This window comes from Pteropus medius, unplaced genomic scaffold (assembly GCF_902729225.1).
Source record: "Pteropus medius unplaced genomic scaffold, Ma_sr-lr_union100, whole genome shotgun sequence".
Lineage (NCBI taxonomy): Eukaryota > Metazoa > Chordata > Mammalia > Chiroptera > Pteropodidae > Pteropus > Pteropus medius.
The window spans coordinates 3,430,337-3,447,178 of NW_024343578.1; the positions used below are offsets into that span (position 1 = coordinate 3,430,337).

At 51.2% G+C, this 16,842-nt stretch overlaps 1 protein-coding gene across 1 annotated transcript; it reads right to left on the reverse strand.

The window, feature by feature from the left end:
* Positions 1-2,206: 2,206 nt before the first annotated feature.
* Positions 2,207-16,403, reverse strand: ITIH1 (inter-alpha-trypsin inhibitor heavy chain 1). Its single transcript, XM_039867518.1, is given in 23 exon segments — positions 2,207-2,477; positions 2,614-2,725; positions 3,365-3,537; positions 4,425-4,626; positions 5,604-5,717; positions 5,827-5,910; positions 6,351-6,371; positions 6,786-6,800; positions 6,901-7,055; positions 7,691-7,830; positions 8,964-9,149; positions 9,431-9,468; positions 9,471-9,611; positions 11,029-11,154; positions 11,243-11,411; positions 12,092-12,208; positions 12,291-12,416; positions 13,725-13,838; positions 14,394-14,556; positions 14,944-15,048; positions 15,494-15,660; positions 15,995-16,015; positions 16,251-16,403. Coding segments are annotated over 23 exon segments (2,739 nt in total). The 5' UTR covers positions 16,362-16,403; the 3' UTR covers positions 2,207-2,338.
* Positions 16,404-16,842: the final 439 nt, after the last annotated feature.

The window sequence follows — 16,842 nt, forward strand, 5'->3', positions numbered from 1 at the left end:
CAGCCAGGGCGCAGAACCAGATCCATCACTCCAAGGCTCTGATTTCCATTGAAGCCCTTGTTCATTATCCTTCTATGGTTCTCGTGGCCCCAGGGAAAAGACGAACCCCAAGTCCTGTGATCCAGCTCTCTCTGTGACCTGGCTCCAACTTGCTTTTCTGAACTTACTCTCCTCCCACTGGCATGCCCTCCCCTTCTCTGCACATCACATCTCTCATCTCTGCCAGCCCCCAGTACCCTCCTCCGGAAGCCTTCCTCTTTCAACCCCTAGCTCACCACAGACAGCCTGCTCCATCTTTACCCTGTGCTGAGGTTTGCCTGTTTAGGATTGATTGCTGCCTCTAGACTCCAAGCTTCTGCAGGGCTAGGCCATGTCACATTCATCCCTGCATTCCCAGGGCCTGGCCAGGGACTCAGCTATCCTCATCCTCTTAAAGAGCTGTGCTCCAAAAATCTGCAGTGAGGCTGGAGAGCTGACCTCCAGGACGGCGGGAGCCTCAGAGGCAGGGTCTGGTTCCTTCCTAGTGGGGGCCAGGATCTCCTGGGCCACACCATGGCCCTGCCAGCCCCAACACCTTCCAGAATGGCAGCCATGTGTCTGCCATACCCATGCCTTTCTGAGCAAAATGACCTCGGGATTCTCCCTTTCAGCCACTACTAAATGGAGGTGATGAAGATGCCTGGGCACCGGGTGGCTAATTTATGGATTGCACCATGGCCTTGGCTGAAAGCTCTGCATCTGACTGTGAGATGTACAGAGATTTGACCACTGGGAACAGAGAAACAGCTAGAAACTGCTTCATCCCCAAATACTTGGATTTTTGTGGGAGGGACAACTCAAAATAGGAATTCTGAAGCTGCTCAAGAGGACCCTGAGGGACAGCTGGAGACTTGGAAGAGACCCAGAGTCATTGCACAGAATTTAGAATTAGATAGAATGTAGGAGATCTGCAGGTTCACCCATTTCTTCTCTATAGAAGGGGAAAATGAGCAGGGCCTTGCTCAGAGTGACTTGCCAGAGGGCAGCCCACGGCTCTCCCTCAAGAAGCCCAGTATACTCCAGACAGCAGGTTGGTCTCTGAAACTCCACTTGCCACCCCCTAGCCTGCCACTGAGGGCTCTGTGTTTCCTGGGCCTGGGGAAGCTGTGGAGCTCAGCATTTGCATTATTGATCTAAGCCCTTGTGAGCCTCATTTGGAATGGGAACTAAATAGAAGCCAGCAGAGAAAGAACAGAAACACTTTGGGAAGAAGTGGGTGGAGGCCCATCAACTTTCACTTAAAGTGCCAGCAGCTCCCTGAAGTAAGTGTAGGTTCACCTCCCTGCATCCTGTGACATTGCACTTTAACTGGTCCCAAGGCAAAGCCAAGGGAAAGAAGGAGCCCTGATGGGCTATATCAGGAATCAGTGTAAGGAATAGCTAAGCAATCGTTCTTGGCCACTGAAATCACAGCTTCTGAGCAGTGGCTTCCTCTGCCTGTGGGGAATTTCATCCTTTTTCAGAGGTTGTAAACCCCTGGTTAGGAAATCAAGCTGGGGTAGGGGAGCTGGAACTGTCTTCTGAGGCCCTGACCCCACTGGGTATAGCTTCCAGGGCCTAGTAGGACTTCTTCAGGACCCTAAGTTCATATATATTTCATGTTTCTTCCATATGTTTATTTTAAGTGATTCTTTGGAATATCTCAAACCAAATCTTGACAGGCTTTGGCCATCAGCCACCCAGCCTGACTGGAGTATTTACATAGGGATAATTAAGCACACAGATACTAACACCAGAAAGCATAGGTTCAAATCTCATCTCTGCCACTTACAAAGTGAGTGATTTTTGGACAAATTACCTAACCTCGGTTTCCTCAGTTGTAAGTGGACCTGATAAAAGCCTCCCCTAAGGCTGCTGGGAACATACATTTAGTTAATTCAACTAAGGCACTTAGAACAGTGCCTACCTACAGGAAGCACTGAGTCAGATGTGGGTGTTGTTTGTCATTCCTGTACATGCTGCCAGTGTCATTTGGTCCCTGGATCTGTGTGTGGGGGACAGTCAGGGCATTCAGAGGATATGGGATCAGGCAGCGGCAGAGAACAGGGTGGGGTGGGGCGAATTGTGGGCTTCTTCACGACCCCTTAAGCCCTTCTGAGGGGGAGAATCTTGGGTTGCCTCTCTGCCACCCTCCCTCCTAAAGAGCACCAAGCCTTGGCTGGACACAGCTTCTCTTTAATGGAAATCATTGGTGTTTTGATACAGGTGACCACTTGGACAGCGGGGTATGGCCTGGGCAGCAGATCAGGATGCTGTCCTCCTCCTCTGCCATGGCCCCAAGGCAGGACAAGTGCACTGGCTAGGGGGCCCAGAAGATGTCTGGAACAATATAGTCAGTGTGAACGCCATCAATCAGCCCGGCTCCATTGTTGTGTATGAACCAGCAGGTCACCTCAGTCCCCTGCCGGGGGTCCTTGCTATAGTCTTTCTGTAAACCTCTGGGAAGAGACGAGTCATCCAGGGTTACCTTTTGAACCCAACAGGGCTACACCACCCCTGTGAAACCTGGAAGAAGGCCTGGACCAATAATGGGCAACGCCAATGGCAGAGATGCTGGGAGGGCAGTTCACCTACCTGGTGACTGTCAGCTGATGGTTCTTCACCACCATTGTGGCATCTGTCTTTGTGGAGTCTGAGCTTGGGTGGATTTCAGACACTTTATAATCAATGGGGTAAAAGAATTGTCCTGGAAAGGCACATTGGAGGCAGCAGTTACCATTGGGGAGATTTGCTCATGCCTTGTCCTTAGTAGGTGCCCAATAGGGGTTTAGAGAGTTGCTTGAACTTTTTTTTAAAGGGCTTTACTGTTTCTGATGTATTTTTGGCATCAAAGCCACTCCTTTAGTTCACCTGCTATAGAGAAGCAGATACATGGTCAGGTGGTCATACCTCCTGTCTTTTGGGGCCAATTCCTAAGGAATCTGGCCAGTAGAGAGGTTTGACGGATAGGTGCCCATGGAAAGCAGGGTCTGCAGGAAGGCCACAGGAAAAGTAGTGTGGCTGATGACTCATCTCACACGGGAGGTCTCTGGGAGCCCACTGGACCTTTCTGTTTGCTAATTGAGCCTCTCCCCATTTGCTCCTTGGCTTACCTACACTTTAGTATCACCCTGCAGTCCACCCCCATCTCCACCAAATAAAGGCTATGTGTTTGATTGCAGTCTTTTTGAGGGACATGACCCTCACCAGGACAAGCCCTCTTTGGAGCTCTGAGCCTTGGAGGCCATGTTGGAGATGGGCCTGTCCTGGTGCCCAGCTGCAGAGCTGACCAGTTTACTGGCTTCAATGCCTCACCCCACAGCTCTGCCTGCCTAGTCAGCCATACCCAGTAGCCCATGTGTCCGTGTCGACATCCGGTGACTATCCAGCACGTAGAAGCCCAGGAAGTCCTGATGGATGGCACTCCCCTTCCATACCCGGTGCAGGACGACCTCGAAGGTGCCCCCATCCTCCACGGACACTACTAGGTTTCTCTTCTTATTGATGGTCACCACCACCCTGCAGGGCCAGGTGGCCATGAGGACAGATGTGATTACACCGCACCCTCTCTGTTCAGCTACCTTTGTCCTCTGGGACCCATCTCTTATGACCTCCCTACCCTCGCCCCCAGATTTTTGGGTGTTACCTGTTCCACGCTTCTTCCCACATGTTGCTATTATATATGGAGCCCTTAAAATGTGCTAGGCCCTGTGCCAAGCCCTCCATGCAAACTGCATCATTCAGTTCTCACTCTGATCCTGTGAGGACTAAGGCTCAAAGAGGTTAAGTAACTTGCCCAAGGTCACACAGCTATAAGCAGCAAAGCCAGGACTCGGACTCCAGCCTGTCTAATATCAAAGTCCGTGTTCTTTGACTCCTGCTCATGACCTATGTCTTCCATATTAGACTCTGCCCACCACTTCCTCTAGTTCTGCTGCCTAGCATTGGGCTCTGGTGCTCAGTAGAGTTTGTTGAATGAATGAAGGAACAAACATGAGACAAGGTATGCTAAGACAGGTGCTGGAAGAAGAGCCCAGAGAAATTCAACAGAAGAGATTAGGAGGGCTTCAGGGAAGAGGTAGCCTTTGTGCTGGGCCTGAGAAGATGGGCCGGCCTTATTTGGTGGAGATGGGAGTGGACTGCAGGGTGAGGGCACCGTGGTAGCACAGGCATCCAGGCAGCTGGGTCCAGGATACATGTCCAAAAACTGAGGCAAATGAGGGGTGGGTTAGTCCATGTCTGCATGGCCCACACAGAGGCCATATAAATATATTTCACTGACGTGACTCAGGGGACAATGAGGGCCTGACAGGCTCAGGCAGCAGAGCTGGCTTTGGGGCTTCTGCCTTGGCCCTCACCACACCACCCCTGCCTCCCTGCCCAGGCCCTGGTCCCAGCCCGGTTACTCGTCCTGCCGCAGGGAAGCCTGGTCCCTCCAGGAGAACACGGGTCCTCCTGAGCCGGGGTTCAGTGTGATGTTCTGAGGAGTTACTTCCAGCTGAAAGCCCGTTGCGGGGTTTGCAATCCCCAGCCGCCCGAAGTATGTGCCCTCGTGCTGCCCGTGACTCCTGGACTTGTCGCCAATGAGCTGTCCATTCACTGAGAAGCCTGCAGTAGAGTGAGGGGCCATCCAGGTCAAGGAGAGGTCAGCTCTCGCTAGCCCCTCACCCAGCCTTCCTTTGCTCGTGCCTCCTTCCTGTAAGATCCCTACATCCCACCCATGCCACACCATCTTTCAGGGTCTTACCCCCCGAGAGGAGCCTACTACCCGCCCCCTCCCCATACTAACTATCCAGTACTTAGTCCTCTGGCCTGGGCCCTGAAGGAAAGATCTTGCAGGACTTGGCCTGCTCCTTCTCTGTGGTCCTAGTCCCTGACACAGGGGCAGATGACAATAGGTGCTGCAGACACATTTGTGGGTCCTCTTCACAGAGGTGTCCTTTGACCCAAGCAGCCAAAAAGCCCCCTCACCCTCTTCCCTATCCTAACGCAACAAGTTTCATGCTCTAAAATTGTCATCTAAGAATTTGTTTACCTGTTAGTCTCCCTTCTCTAAACTCCATGAGAGCAGGGACTTTGTCTCAGTTCCCACTGTGTCCCTAGCCCGAGCAGGTGCTCTGTAAACATTTGCAGATGGACTGACTGGACTGAGAAGTCAGAAGTGACCAAGAGATAGATGTCATTCCCATCACCCGAGCACTGCTGGGGAGACAGACTCTGAGGCTCCCTCAGCCATGCTGGGGGAAAAGGCAGGGCAGGGTGGCTACATAACTTGCAGGACTCAGTACGAAATGAAAATGAGGGGCTGCTTGTTTTAAAATTGTTAAGAATTTCAAGACGGCAACAAAAGAGCATGAAACCAAGTCTAGATAGAGCCCTTCTAAGCGTAGGATCCAGAATGCCTGCACAGGCCCAGGCAGGTAGATGGAGCGAGAAGGAGGCAAGTCAAGGTCAGCCAGGTGACAGACAGATGCACAGGGTATAGGAATTGGAGGCCACAGCCACTGTCCTGTCCATAGCTGAACCTCAAGGGCAGAGGAGCCCGGGCCCTGACCTTTCTGGCAGAGGGTGTGATGTCACTGTACCTGTGTTGGGGTCCTGCACCAGGCTCAGGACCACACCAGGCTCTTCGTTGATATTGAAGCACAGGGTGTCCTCTTTCTGGGGCACGTGGATGATGAAGTGAGGGTCAGTGTCCACTGGGAGCACAGCATGGAGTCCATTAGATTGGGCATTGGGCAGATGGAGCCAGCTGGGGGCAAAGGTCTAACTAGTCGGGGTGTCCCTCAGACCCTCCTGAAGACTCACCACCAGTTACTTGGTATGGCAACTGCTGGACACCGTAAGTGGGGTAAGTTGGAGAAGGCTTCTGCATGGCTGACAGCACGAACGCTGACGGCAAGAGCAAATGGCGTTTAGAAGGAAGGAAGCTGGGCTTCCCTAGAGCTGCTGGCTCCTTTTTCAAGACTCCTCCCACCCCTGAGGCCACAGGAGCAGGAATGGACACAGAGCACTTGATGCCTCCCGGGAGGTAGGAAGAGAAGTTTGGGCCAGTGCAGTGGGTTGACCCTCTCTGTCTCCTTCCATGGGGACCTGGTGGAGCTGGTGGCATAAGGGCAGGAGAGGCCAGGCCCACATCGGGGCTACTGTCTGAGAATTCCCAGTGAGAGGCAGTGAGGAGAGCTGGAGCAGAGAAAGGAAGACTTGGGCTGTTGTTTCCTCATCAGGCAAAACCTAGGGGCTTTGCTCAGGACTGAATTCACAGCCTGAGGGAGAGTAATATGTGGAGGAGTGAGGTAGAGCTGTGCGTCATCAAAATGGCTGCCACTTACACCTTCTTTGTCCCAGCATCTCTGTGGAGTACAACAGAAGACAGTGTCACCCTCGCCACCCCACATAAAAGGCACACACCTCATTTCCCAAGCGCACCCAGGGCCCAGAGGCCAATCAGGGCCTGGGCCGACCCTCTTCTAGGGAGGTTCCAGCCCTCCCCAGGGGCCCAGGCATCCTCACAGACACATGCTCATATGAGGGTCCCAATGGAGACTGGTAGGGGATTCATGCTGTGCAAGGGTCCCCACACACACAGGAGAAAGCAACTAGTTTGTGGTAAAGTGGGAAAGGGCATCTCAGAGAACAAGAAACTATAAAGGGCTGGAGGCAGGGAGATGTGGGGATGGGGAGCTAGGTACTGGGTGCTGGAGCAGGTGCCACTTGCCCAGCCACCAGGAGCTCCTTGAGAAAACCAATGTGATTTAAAAACTCACCCAAGGGCTGAGAATCTGAAAGGAGAGAAAAAGGGAAGAGAATTAAAGCCCAGAAGGTTTTTGGCCCTCAGAAGCCTCCCTAAGGCCCCAGCCTCCCTCTCTGCAGAGCTCATACTCTCCGGTGGCTTGTCAATGATGGGCTGCAGGCCGTCCTCGTCCACCATGCCCCTCATGATCATGGAGGTCAGTGGTGTCACAAATTGATAGGCCAGTGACATCTGCAGGGCTTTGGCTGACAGGTTGGCCTTCTCCTCCCCCTCCAGCTTCATTCTGTGAGACAGAAACCTGCTCCAAGCCCCGCGGCTTGCATGACAATGTACTTTGGACTCGCATTCTCTCATCCTTTCAGTCATTTGTTTACTCACTCATCCAGCAAACATGTATTGAGCACCTGCAGTGTCCCCATTCAGCGGCTGTTTTCAAAGACCTCATAACTTAAAGACCTCCCACACAGAAAACCTGGAAATTGGGCAGGGTTGGGGTATGTGCCTTGGAAATGCCCAGAGAATTCAACAGGTGTGAGATACTGGGCAGGTTGTCTCATCACTCTGAGCCTCAGTTTGCTCATCTATTAAAGGGGGTTAATGAAATTTCCTTTCATGTCATGAAGATTAAATGAGTATATCTGGACTTGGCAGTCCCAGGGTAAAGGGCAGCCTCCCCAGCGGCAGCTCAGTTGGGGCAGAGTGGGCTGCCCTGTGGCCCCAGGGGGTCCCGCCCACACTATTGACTGACTGGTTGATATTAACTCAGTGAGCAAAATAGAAGGACAATGAATCTGACCTGCTTGCAGCCTCAAAGGCCTAGAATTGCCCCTTTTCTGTTCACCTCCTCAGTCCAAATGTGTCAGGGTGGGGGGTGCTCTGGGGAGGATAGTGCCCACCGGGCAGCTGCAAGGGTCATACCGCTTGGCCAGCAGCTCCTGGATGGTAAGGTAGGCCCAGAGGCGTTCAACATGGTTCTCTAGCATGTGACCCCGCTCTTGGAGTAGTTTCTTCATCTCTTCCTCATCCACTAGGCAGGTTGTCTTTAGTTCTTGGCCCTCCTGAGGGTTGTGATGAGGAAAAGGGCCATGAGCCATTAGGAGCATAATGGCTGGCTGGTGCTCAAGGCTCTGAGGGGCCCCAATCTTGTCTGGTCTCTACAGCTTTCTTCTCAGTAACACCCTCTTTTCTAAATCTGCTTTCCTCAACCCCATTCATCCATTCTTTCCACAAAAGCTTGCTGAGTACCGTCTGTGAGCCAAGTTGGCCTAGGCCTCAGGCATTCCAGGGTTAGGAGAACCAGGCCCTACCCTCTCAGGGATGCCAAGAAGCACCCAGCTGCTTCCACTATGTAGCTGTTTCCACCATGCCCTGGTCCTCCAAATATCCACCATGTCCTTGGTGGGCTCCACCATTTAACCTGCTCTCGCACACGAATGTGCCTTCTCTCCCCAGCTACAACAATTGGGCACCATTTCCTGAGGGCATCTCATGCACCAGGCAGTACGTAAGCATACTATGTGGACTATTCCATTTACTCCACACAACTCCCCAGTGTAGTGTCATCCCCACGGTACAGAAAAGGAAACTGAGGCCTATGGAGCTGGACCCATTTTCTCAAGGTCATCCAGATGGTCAGGGTAGAGCCAGGGTCCAGCTTAGCTATCCTCATTCAAAGCCCAAGTTCTGCACCCTCAACCACAGTGCGGCACTTGAGACCACACTGCGCGGGACAGGGTCCAGGTCTCACACATCACGATCCCTAACATTTGCATGCGCGCGCGTGTGCGCACGCGCACACACACACACACACGCACACACACACACACACACACTGCGCTGTGGCATAAAGTTGAGTGCACAGCAGATGTTCAGGAAATGGTTGTCAAGTGAGAAGGAAGAATCTAGCCTCTTACTCTCTCACGCCTTGGGAGAAATAATATGAAGAGTAACAAGCGGTCCATTTTGGGCCAAGCTACATCTAATAAAGGCCATGTTGGCTCCATTCCAACCTGTCCCTGGGACACCTGCGTGGAGGAATGTTCAGGCCTGGGCTGTGTTAGGCACGGTGCAGAGGTGGGGGCACTATTCTGGGAGAAAGAGAGGCCCCCTGGGGGCAGGGCTGGAGAACAGTGTGGGTTTGGAGCCTCTTGGTACTGCCCGGCCTCTTCATTATCTGCAGCCCACTATTTACCCCACGGGCCTGCACATCAGCCTTGAAGCTGCTCAGTTTGTTGTCAGCGATGCGCCCAGCTACCACAATCTCCGAGCCTTCGTAGTATTGTTTGTGGCTGTGCTGGGTCAGGTCCGAGACGGAGTCCTGGGGGTATTGCAACTCCACATTCACCAGCAGGGGGTTGGCTACTTGGCTGTAGAAACCCTGCAAGGGTGAGGGACACAGCTTCAGAACTGATGGGTCACCCTGGGCACCCAATGGGAAACCCACTCACAAAGCGGGGTGTTGGGATCTACACTTTATAGAAAGAATCATAGGCTCAGAAGGGTTAAGTAACTGGCTCAAGATCACCTCGCTAATTCACACCCATGCCGAAGTTTTATCTCCTCCTCTAGGTTTATAGGGAAATGGCTGCCAAGGCAGGGCTCCCCATTGGCTGCTGTTGGTGGTGCATTGAGGGATGGGGGAGTGGGCAAGGAGGAGACCTGCAGCTGCTGGGCGGCGTCATGGTCCTCATAGATTTCTGGACCCGTCCATTGTTCTCCATGGACATGACCTCCAGGAAGTTCAAGTCCACATTGTGGCCAAAGCCCAAGTTGTAGAGCGGGAACCTGCCCCCGATGGCATTTCGGATGTTCTTGAGGATTTGAGAACGGTCTGTCACCCCTGCAGCCACATACCCAGGCAGTGACTGGATACCAGCTCACAGGCATGTGGAGCATGAGGGGGCTTTGAGGCGCACTGCCTGCAGGCCAACCCTCCCATCTTAATCCATCTCCAGTCACCACCCACATCTAGAGGCAATGCCTCCTGCTGGCTCATCTGAACAATTGCAACAGTTACTAACAGCTCCTTACAGACCTTGCCCATCTATATGGATCCATCACAATCAGATCCGATTCTGCTCTGAAGCTTCCAGTGGCTCTTTGCTGTGGCCTGTGAGGCCCTGCTGACCTTTCCACTCTTGTTTCACCTATTCTGCACATGCCTGCAGGTCCCAGACAGGCCTTGCCATTGCAGACATCTTTTTTTGCTCAAGTTATCCCGTCCAAGGACGAAGGTAGATGCGGTAGAGGGGGGTCAAATATGTGGTGACAGAAAGAAATCTAACTATGGGAGGGGAACACACAGTGTAAATATGTGTGTGTGTGTGTGTGTGTGTGTGTGTGTGTGTGTGTGTGTGTGTGTGTGTGTATATATGCCTTAAAGTGTACAGGTGAAACTTACTGGATTTTGTTAACCAATGTCACCATAAAAAAAAATTAATTAATTAATTAATTAAAAGAGGAAATAAAAAGAAAAAGGAAAAATTAACACCAGTTAATTTTTCTTAAGATCTTTTCCTGGAAAAATTTCTGAATATTATAGATCGGTATATCTCATGAATTTAATGTTCTCTATTGCAGAAAAGAGGTAATATTTGTTTGTTTTTCAGTATAAACTACATAACATACTAAGGGCTAAGATAATAAAAATTTTCTTGTACAATAAAAAAAAAGCTGCCCCCTCTGCTAGGGACCCCTTCCTGCGTCTGTTCTCCTTCTTCCACACTAAGCTCAGGGGTCACCTCCTCCAGGAGGCTTTCTGAGACCTTTTCTGGGCCAAGAGCCCTTTTTCTGTTGCCCTCCCCACTGCCTCCTGGTCTCACAGCCTCCTGGCACCCTGTTCTTTCAGAGCATTCAACAGAGCTTCTGCTTCTGTGTCTGCCTCCCCATGGACCCTGGGCTCCTTAAGGATAGAGACATGTCTTGTTTTCTTGGTATCTCTTCTTGGTTCGTAGTCCTGTGGTTGGCACACAGACAGCGGTAAATACATAGTTCTTTAAACTCAACCTAAGAATCCTGCCCATCCTCCTAGGCCCTGTGCAATGTGGTGTCATGCAGAAACTTCAACATCTAAGCTCAGGACAGAAGTGTGCCTTGGAGTTCCTGCAGACTTTACAGTCTGAATGCTGTTTTTAGATCAGTGCTTGCCTTTGCCCTGAGCCTTTCTGGCCCTCCCTAATTGGGTTTCCATGAGCAGCTTGAATGCCTTCAGTAATGAAGAGATTGGTACCTTCCAAGGCAGCCCTCTAGCTGCTTACCCTCTGTGGGCTCGCCATCTGTCAACATGATGAGAATTGGGGCATGGTCGGTGAGTCCTGGGATACTTCTCTGAGCTTTGTTCAAGATCTCAATTCCCCGGAGCAAACCTCCATTTAGGTTTGTGGCTGCAGAGGACAGAAAACAGACAAGTATATGCCTTCATTCTAAGGAGATAGAGGTGACACAAAGGTGGCCCGAGATACGTGACCTTACCCCCAGCCAAGGAGAAATGCCGAACGAAGTTCTTAGCTGATTGCACATTGGCAGCAGATGCCTGCACAAGAGAGCCTTTCCATGACTGTACTTCAGACCCAAAGAGGACCAGGTCAAAGTAGTCTCCCGGCCGCAAGTCACCCAGGATTTTAAGGAGGGCCTCCTTGGTCTGTAAGGACAGGACAGTCAGTGGAGGGGCAGAGCCCCAAGATAGTGCCTTCTGTCTGCTCCAGATACCCATTTCAGAGATCTGCAGGGCAGAGGTACATGGTAGACAAGCAGGAGGAGATGGCCAGGTGGTGCCAGAAGAGGAGCAACCTGTGGGGCTCTGGTGGTTGGTAGGGGAGAGGGAGAAGGCAAAGGGACCCAGTGCAGGGAGAAAAAATGACCAGGAGTTCGAGTGGGGCAGGATTAAGAAGAAAGACCCCAGGGGGCTGAGTTCCTAAAACTGCTTGTCCAGTGGTGGTTCCACTGCCCCAAGGACAGGGCACTTAAGAGCACTGTGAGCCTCAGACTTGCATCTTGTTGCAAGATGCTTCCCAGGGATCCCATAATTGTCCCCAGGTTTTATCTTCCAGGCGCTCCCTTACTGATAATCCATGACCCTGTGGACACTGTTATTAGTCCCATTTTACCACTGAGGAGAAGTAAAATCACCTGCCCACGGTTGCACAGCAAGGAAGTGGCTGATTCCGGAACCTTTAACCACTGGAATTTCTGGTTAAATCACCCTGCGTCTGACCAGGAGCAGAAATCCCAAACCCAGACTCTGGTGGCAAAACCATCATGATGTGGATAATGGGGCTGAAGAAGTTTCCGTTAGGTGAATTGCTTAAAGGCACAGTTTACCTGCTTCACTTTCTGGCCTTCCATGGAGGCGCTGATGTCAATCACAAAAACTACGTTTTTATTCAGATTTGTCAGGTTTTGGGGGGCAAAGAAGTGGGCAAAATGGTTATTGGCGACCTGAAACACACAAAAAACTAGTGAGGCATCTCTGACAAGCACCCCTACCCTCTGAGGCTTGGGCCAGAAGCTTTGGGCTCACCAGGAGGTCACAGAGCCTTTCTCGACTGACATCATAGGTCACCTTGAAGTCCCCATCCATCAAGGTTGTGGAGCATGTGGGACAGGATTGCTGCTGGCCCACAGTGGGGCGGAAAAGCACATGACCCTGGAACCATCAGGAGTATGAGGCATTACTGGTTTTTGCAGCTGCGAATAGGATGTTTGCAAAGACAACATAAGGGGTGTGTATGTGTGTGTGTGTGTGTTGCACTAGCATAAAAATGAGTCAGGTGGGCCCTTCTCCCAGCTGCTGAGAGTAGGTAGTAGGAAAGAAGACCTATTTCTTTGCTTATACGCTTCTGAATCATTGGATTTTCTACAATAAGCATCATCACTTTGTGTACAAAATAAAAACAAAATAATTGTAGTATAAGAGCATGAGAGCATCAGTCAACTTAAACTATGGAATAAAAAAGCAAGGCTATAACTCCATGCTGGAAAATAGAACCCACATAGATAAAGAACAGAGGCTGGAAGGAAAGACTCAGAATTGAGGTCTGGACTTACTTAGTATTAGTGCTCAGGAAAATGAAGGGTGGTTTCCACTCAGTACTTTTCTATACTTCTGTACATTCTACATTTTCTTTAAAGGCTTTTTTAGTTTTAGCTTTTGTTTGTTTGTTATAAAAGTAAGATATGCTCATAAAAAAAAAAAACTTGAAAAGAATTGATAAGAAGACAAAGATCCATCCCTTTGGTCCCCTACTGAACTCAAGCATGTTCGTTAACACTCTGGGGTGTCATATTTTGTTTAAAAGGAACCTCTCCAAAGCTGTAAGAAACATTTCTTTTAAATGAATCATTATGGAGTCACTACCATAACTAGGCGAACATGAAAGGATTTGCTCCTGGCTCCAGCTGAGGGCGAGTTAGGAAGCAGGGCACTAGCTGGGTATCACCCATCCAAATGCCATACTCCTCCAGGACCTGGGGACGGGGCAAGCATAGAGGTTTCTGGGATTCCTGCAAATGAGTGGCAAGTAGCAAGTGGCAAGAGGCTGGGCAGGCCAAAGGCCTTTGCAAATGTTATTATGTTTCCAAGAACACTGGAGTTTGGAATCCTAACCTCAACAGCAACTGACATTTGCTCATGTACCCTGAATGCTTTCCTATGGGTATGAAACAGGCAAAGAAGAAACTGAGGCTCAAGAAAGCCAGCAACTCACCCCAGATGATGCAGCTAACGGGAGCGTGTCTTCCCCAGCCTCAGCATGCAGGCTTTTGCTAAGTTGCTCTGAGAACCAGGAGTGCCAAGTTCCCCCGGATATCAATGATAAAACACCTGCCTCTCTTACCGCTAGCCTGCAGCCCCGGCCTGGTTTCCAGGCCAAACTTAGACACTCCATAAGGGGTTGGGCCAAGTTGAGAAGTCTCAGAAGATCTGTTCCCCCCAGCCTCCAGCCATCCCATGCACCTCTTTGCCTGAGAAAGACTTCTTGATGAGTTGGGTCGCCAGTTCCTTGGGAAGGAAGGAGGTCTGGGCATCCAGTTTGCTGATCCCTTGAGGCTCAAAGATGTCCACGTCAATCTGCATCATTGAAGCAATTCCTGCACCAAGGCTCCCATTTGGGCCATCATCAAGTCTCAGCCAAGAATCAATATGTGTCCTGGCCACCTACTATGTATAGCACCCACCCAGTGCTTCAAAGGGCCAGTCAAAGGCGCTCCAAAAATATTGGCCAAATGAAGATGTACGTGCCTACTCCCCTCAACTCGACCACCACTGAGGTGCCAGAGACAATTACAGTCCCTTAGGCTGCCCAGGACTTTATGGTTTACAAACTGTCTGGATATTTAGTATCTCGTGATCCTTTCAGGAATCCTGGGACATGTGGGAACCCCCATTTAACAGAGGAGCCAGCTGAGGCTCAGAGAGGAGGAGGAGATCGGTGGGTTCAGGGAGCTCCCTGCCCATAGAGAGCCCAATAGAGCCCACCCTGAAGAGTCAGTCCCCTTCCCCTGTGCTCAGGCATGGGATGTCACATGATGGGTACCAAGCCAATGCCTGGAGCCGCAGTGAGAGAGAGGCAGGAGCCCTGCTCCTGAGACGACTCCCCTGGGTGTATGGTCACCTCCAATCTACCTCAAAATGATGCACCAACTGCCTGGGCTTGACTTTGATGACAATGTCATACTGCTTAAGTCTTCGCTTCAGCACCTCCTCGTAGGTCAGCCGGAACATGACCTTGCTCTGGGGACTAACGGTGACGTGGATGGTGAATTGCTCCATTGTTCTTCCTGAGGCTCTGGACATGGCACCAGAGGCAACAACACAGACAAATAGTAAAATGACATGTGGTTTCTTGTCACCTAAAGCATAGGCCTCAGAATCAATTTCTCTTATTTTAGTGCTGCTCCCATGTGTCCTTGACCCTCATCCTGTCTTAACTGGCTGGTTGGAGTCAGGGCCCAAGGGCAGGGCCCCCTTTCTCCATCAGGCTGGTCTGGGAGATAGGCAAGTCAACACCAGCCTTGCCCAGTACACCTATGCTGGCATTCAGGTTTGGGCGGTTTGCTGACTTCCCATCAGCCTGGGGGGCTGCTCTCCACCCAGAGCCACTTTATAGTCCTCAGATCTGTCCCGGTTGGGGAGGGCAGCCTCAGAGACTGGGCCAGCAGGGCTCAGAACTCACCTGACAAGGCCAGCATTCTCTCCTGAGATGGCCGCTTTCCGGTACTGTTTCCATGCAGTCACTTTGTCCTTTATGTCTCCGATGAATGCTTTTCCATTTGCTGTGCTGCAGAGAGGAAGAAGCACTCATGGGAGGTGTCCATCCCTGTTCACACATACTGGAGGTGCTCCCAGCCCAGACCCTGAAAAGGTCATGTCCAGATGAGCAGTCATGGGAGGGTGTCCTTGCTGGCTTCCTACTGCTCACAAAGTTGCTCAGAGGCCCCCTGGCAGTGAGGTTGGCAGCCACAGCCAGAGTCCAGGAAGAAAGTTTAGACACTGGCCTTTGCTCCTTGGGCCCTAAGCTGAAAACATAGAGTTCACAGTTTACTCTCCGTAATGAGCCAAGAACAGACCTGAAGGACTGTTCTTCCCCTCAGAGCTGGAAATGGCTTGTGGCCCTTTGGGAACTAAGGAGGTGGGCGACACTGTCTGGCTACTCTAAGCTGTGGTCTTGGGCTGGGCCTGGTGAATAGATAGCTCTAGGTGTGGGACTCGGGCAGAGCACACACATGGCAAAGTCGCTGATGAAAGCTGTCTTGGGAATCTCTACATCGAAGGCCACTTGCTTGGCTTCATTGGCACTGTTGACCACTTGGCTGGTGATGACATAGTGCGCGAAGCGAGAGGTGACTTTGCAGTTGACTTTCAAACTCCGGATGATCACGCCATCAACAGCCTAAAGTAAGACGTAAGGGTGCTATGGCCTGGGATGGGGATCTCTGAGCCAGTGAGAGACCTTGTGTTGTATTGGGGCTTAGCACCCAGTTCTGACTGACACGAGGTGACTGAAGAACAGACCAGCCCTCCTGGGGAGACCCATTTGTTCTCTCCACCTGAGACCATGCATTGGGGTTGAGGTGGGATGGGAAAGCCCCCATTTCCTGGAGACGGGAGTCCCTCGGCCCAGGGCACTAACAGAAGAGCACATCCCCGGGGGGGTGGGGGGTAGGGACAGGGAAAACAAGCCTGTAATAATGGCCACAGACTCCTTTGTGGAGACTCCTACTCACTGTGTCCACAGCCTGTCGCTTCTGTAAAACAAACCAGGGTCGATGTGAGTATGAATGCTCAGGGCCCGCAGACTGTTTGTTAGGGAATAGGCATGGGACGCAGCCTATAACTCTTCCCCTTGGCCTGACTGCTCCAGTCAGAGCTGGTCAAGGTGGGTGGGGGTGGCCCCAGCCCTTGGGTTGAGGGTCTTGTATCCCTTCCTGGCCCCATCCAGGCCCACCTGCCTGTTTCTGCCCCAAAGGTTTACGCACATACCTCGCTGCCTTTGGGCCTTTTGGGTGCACCCCAAGCAGGCACAGCCTGTAGGGTGAGGAGGGACACCAGGGATGTGCACAGCAGCACCCGAAGCCCCATGGCACCATCCATGGTCTCAAAGCTCCTGCTGCCTTGTTGCTTCACTCAGACCATTAATCAATACAGTGCTGGATAAACATAGATTAAACATTAGACAAGATGAAGGTAAATATTATAATTTAGAGGATCAAAATTGACAGCAAAAGCTTTTTCCTTGCAGAGGATTCCCAGCTGTGTAAACTTCTGGCCAGACTCAGACTGTGCCCCTATGTATAGAACTACACTCAGCCAACGTGAATTGTGAAGACCCCAGCTGCTCATCTAATCCTGGATCTGGCACAGGGCAACCCCAGTGATATGGTGACACATGTCAAGAAGCCACAGTTAAAAATAGGTTTCTAAACTTATTTAAGTGTTATTTTCAAAATTCTTTAAGTATCAATGAATTTTTCAGACAGTCACACTTTGACCAGGGAGATAAATACCATGGCTTAGAGAGTGTCTGCCCATGTCTCGTTTCTTATGATGCCAACTCCAGCAGTAGTTCTGCCAG